We start from the raw sequence: 2,202 nt of genomic DNA, 5'->3' as shown, positions 1-2,202 counted from the left end.
GGAGTCCAAGACTGGATTTTCCATTTCAGGTGTTGCGGGCAAATTGCTCGGTCATGGAGACCGCGCTGGTGGTGAGCGCCTCCCAGGGCGCCGTGCGGATCCTCTTGGGGAAGCTTGGAAACATCCTTGCCACCAAGTACGCGCTCCTCAGCGGCGTACGTGAGGAGATCCAGGAGCTCAAGGACGAACTGGAGAGCATGACCGGCTGCCTCCGCGACCTGGCTGATCGCGACGACCACAGCCAGCAGGTAATTAATATGGTCCGAGTATTTGAAATTTTGAATGACAAATGACCTCTCCTAATGAATTCCGGAGTTAATCGCTTGCCGTGCGTGCGTATTTGCAGACGAGGATCTGGATGAAACAAGTGAGGGAGGTGGCGTTCGACGCGGAGGACTGCATCGACAAATTCTGCCGTCATCTCGGCCAGCATCCCGGAGATGATCCAGGACTAGCGAGCTACCTTGGCAGGATAATCAGCCTCCTGCGAACGATGGGGTTGCGGGCTAAGCTGGCCGCCGAGATCACGGGGCTTCAGTCTCGCGCCAAGGGCGTGAGCGACCGGCGGGTCAGGTACAGGCTAGAAGATGCGGCAGGAGCTGGTCCTCGCAGCTCGAGCAAATCGCTCCACTCCTCCGGCTACAATCTGCGCCGCTTGCTTCCATCTGAGCTCGGCGGCGGGTCAGGCCTCGTCGGGCTGGACGGCAGGACAAATGAGGTGGTCGGCCTGCTGAAATGCGGCGAGGCACCTCGCCGGGTGGTGTCCATCGTCGGATTCGGTGGCCTCGGCAAGACCACCCTCGCCACCGCCGTCTACAACAGCCCGGAGCTGCGCGACATCCAGTGCCGCGCTTTCGTCGCTGTATCCCAGACCTACGATCTGCGGTCCCTTCTGGAATCCCTGCTGAAGCAGCTTGTGGTTGTACCGGCGGGAACCTCTGACGATAACCATCCCCTCCGAGGAATCAAAACCTGGGGCATAACTGAATTCCCCGATAAGTACACAAAACACTTGACGGATAAGAGGTAAGAATATAATATGTTGAATTAAATATTTAACTGTTTGCTGCAACTGCGAGCGATAGGATACTACATGTTTGATAGGATACTATAATATGTTGAATTAAATATTTAACTGTTTGCATATCTTTTTAATCTTTGTGTACTTGCATCTCTAAAAAAAGATGATGATATCAACTTAGATGTCTATGTCACATCTAGATGATAACGTTGGATTTCGCCCACGGATCAATCACATCAAAATCGAGGAACACGCACACACATAAAAACTTTTATAGCCAGGGGCCCTTGTCATGTCCCTTTTTTCCTTTTATTTCTCTTCGGTTTTTCTCCCTTTTCATAGTACAACTACACTGTGCAACCTTTATGTGTACATATATACACAACCAAGCTACTCACTTGAGCCATAAACACCGTGATACAATAACAATGCCTAGTCCTACAAACTCTGACACTAAGAGCCCGTTCTTTTTTGGCCTTTTTGCTTTTAGAATAAGATGTCCTTGCCCAGCTTTTCTAGAAGCCCAACCAAAAAATTTGATAGGCTCCTAAAAAAATATTTTTCGTTGTGTTTCTACAAAAAGCCGGGAGGTTCCCAGCTTATTCTAGAAGGCACCAAAAGAACTGGACCTAAACCTTGCATAAACTTGAACTAGACTAATAGTACTCAACCTTTCTTTTGCATGGTAATACGTGTTTCGTTGATAAATCATAAAGATCATAGTATACGTAGACACGGATCTGACAAAACTGAAAACACAGCAGAATGCTAGCCTTTGCACAAAGGAACGCCAGACAAGAAAGAGAAATACAATCAAGATCGAAGAATCCCGTGAGCTTCACACCAATGCCCATCATCTACCTCTGGCATCACTATAGCAGCCACCAACGAAAACAAAAGACGGTTCACCTCCTCACCCGAGCTTGACGCGGCTCCATCACTGATATGCAACTTTGCGGACCTCCAAGGTGGCTCACCAAAGACGAAGACATTGCCGTTGAACGAATTGGACCAGGGCAACACTCCGGACACGCCATCGAACTCCAGATCTAGCATCCCCGCATGACTAAGACGTCGGAGAAGAAAACCATACCTGCCTGCCACGAACCACAAACCAAGCACACGATCCACCAACTTTCAGATGTCGCTGATGCATACCAGAATCTGCATCCACTCCTGCA

The 2,202-nt window shown here is 49.5% G+C and overlaps 1 protein-coding gene across 1 annotated transcript; it reads left to right on the top strand.

The window, feature by feature from the left end:
• The first annotated feature begins 53 nt into the window (after window positions 1–53).
• On the top strand, window positions 54–1,030 carry LOC123177325 (disease resistance protein Pik-2). The gene is made up of 2 exons (XM_044591141.1): window positions 54–248; window positions 347–1,030. The coding sequence occupies exons 1-2, from the start codon at window positions 54–56 to the stop codon at window positions 1,028–1,030; spliced, it is 879 nt and encodes a 292-aa protein (XP_044447076.1).
• Window positions 1,031–2,202: the final 1,172 nt, after the last annotated feature.

The sequence above is a fragment of the Triticum aestivum genome, unplaced genomic scaffold, assembly GCF_018294505.1.
Source record: "Triticum aestivum cultivar Chinese Spring unplaced genomic scaffold, IWGSC CS RefSeq v2.1 scaffold43284, whole genome shotgun sequence".
Classification (NCBI taxonomy): domain Eukaryota; kingdom Viridiplantae; phylum Streptophyta; class Magnoliopsida; order Poales; family Poaceae; genus Triticum; species Triticum aestivum.
Note: the sequence above shows the minus strand (reverse complement) of the source record. Positions and strands in the feature narration are given on the sequence as shown.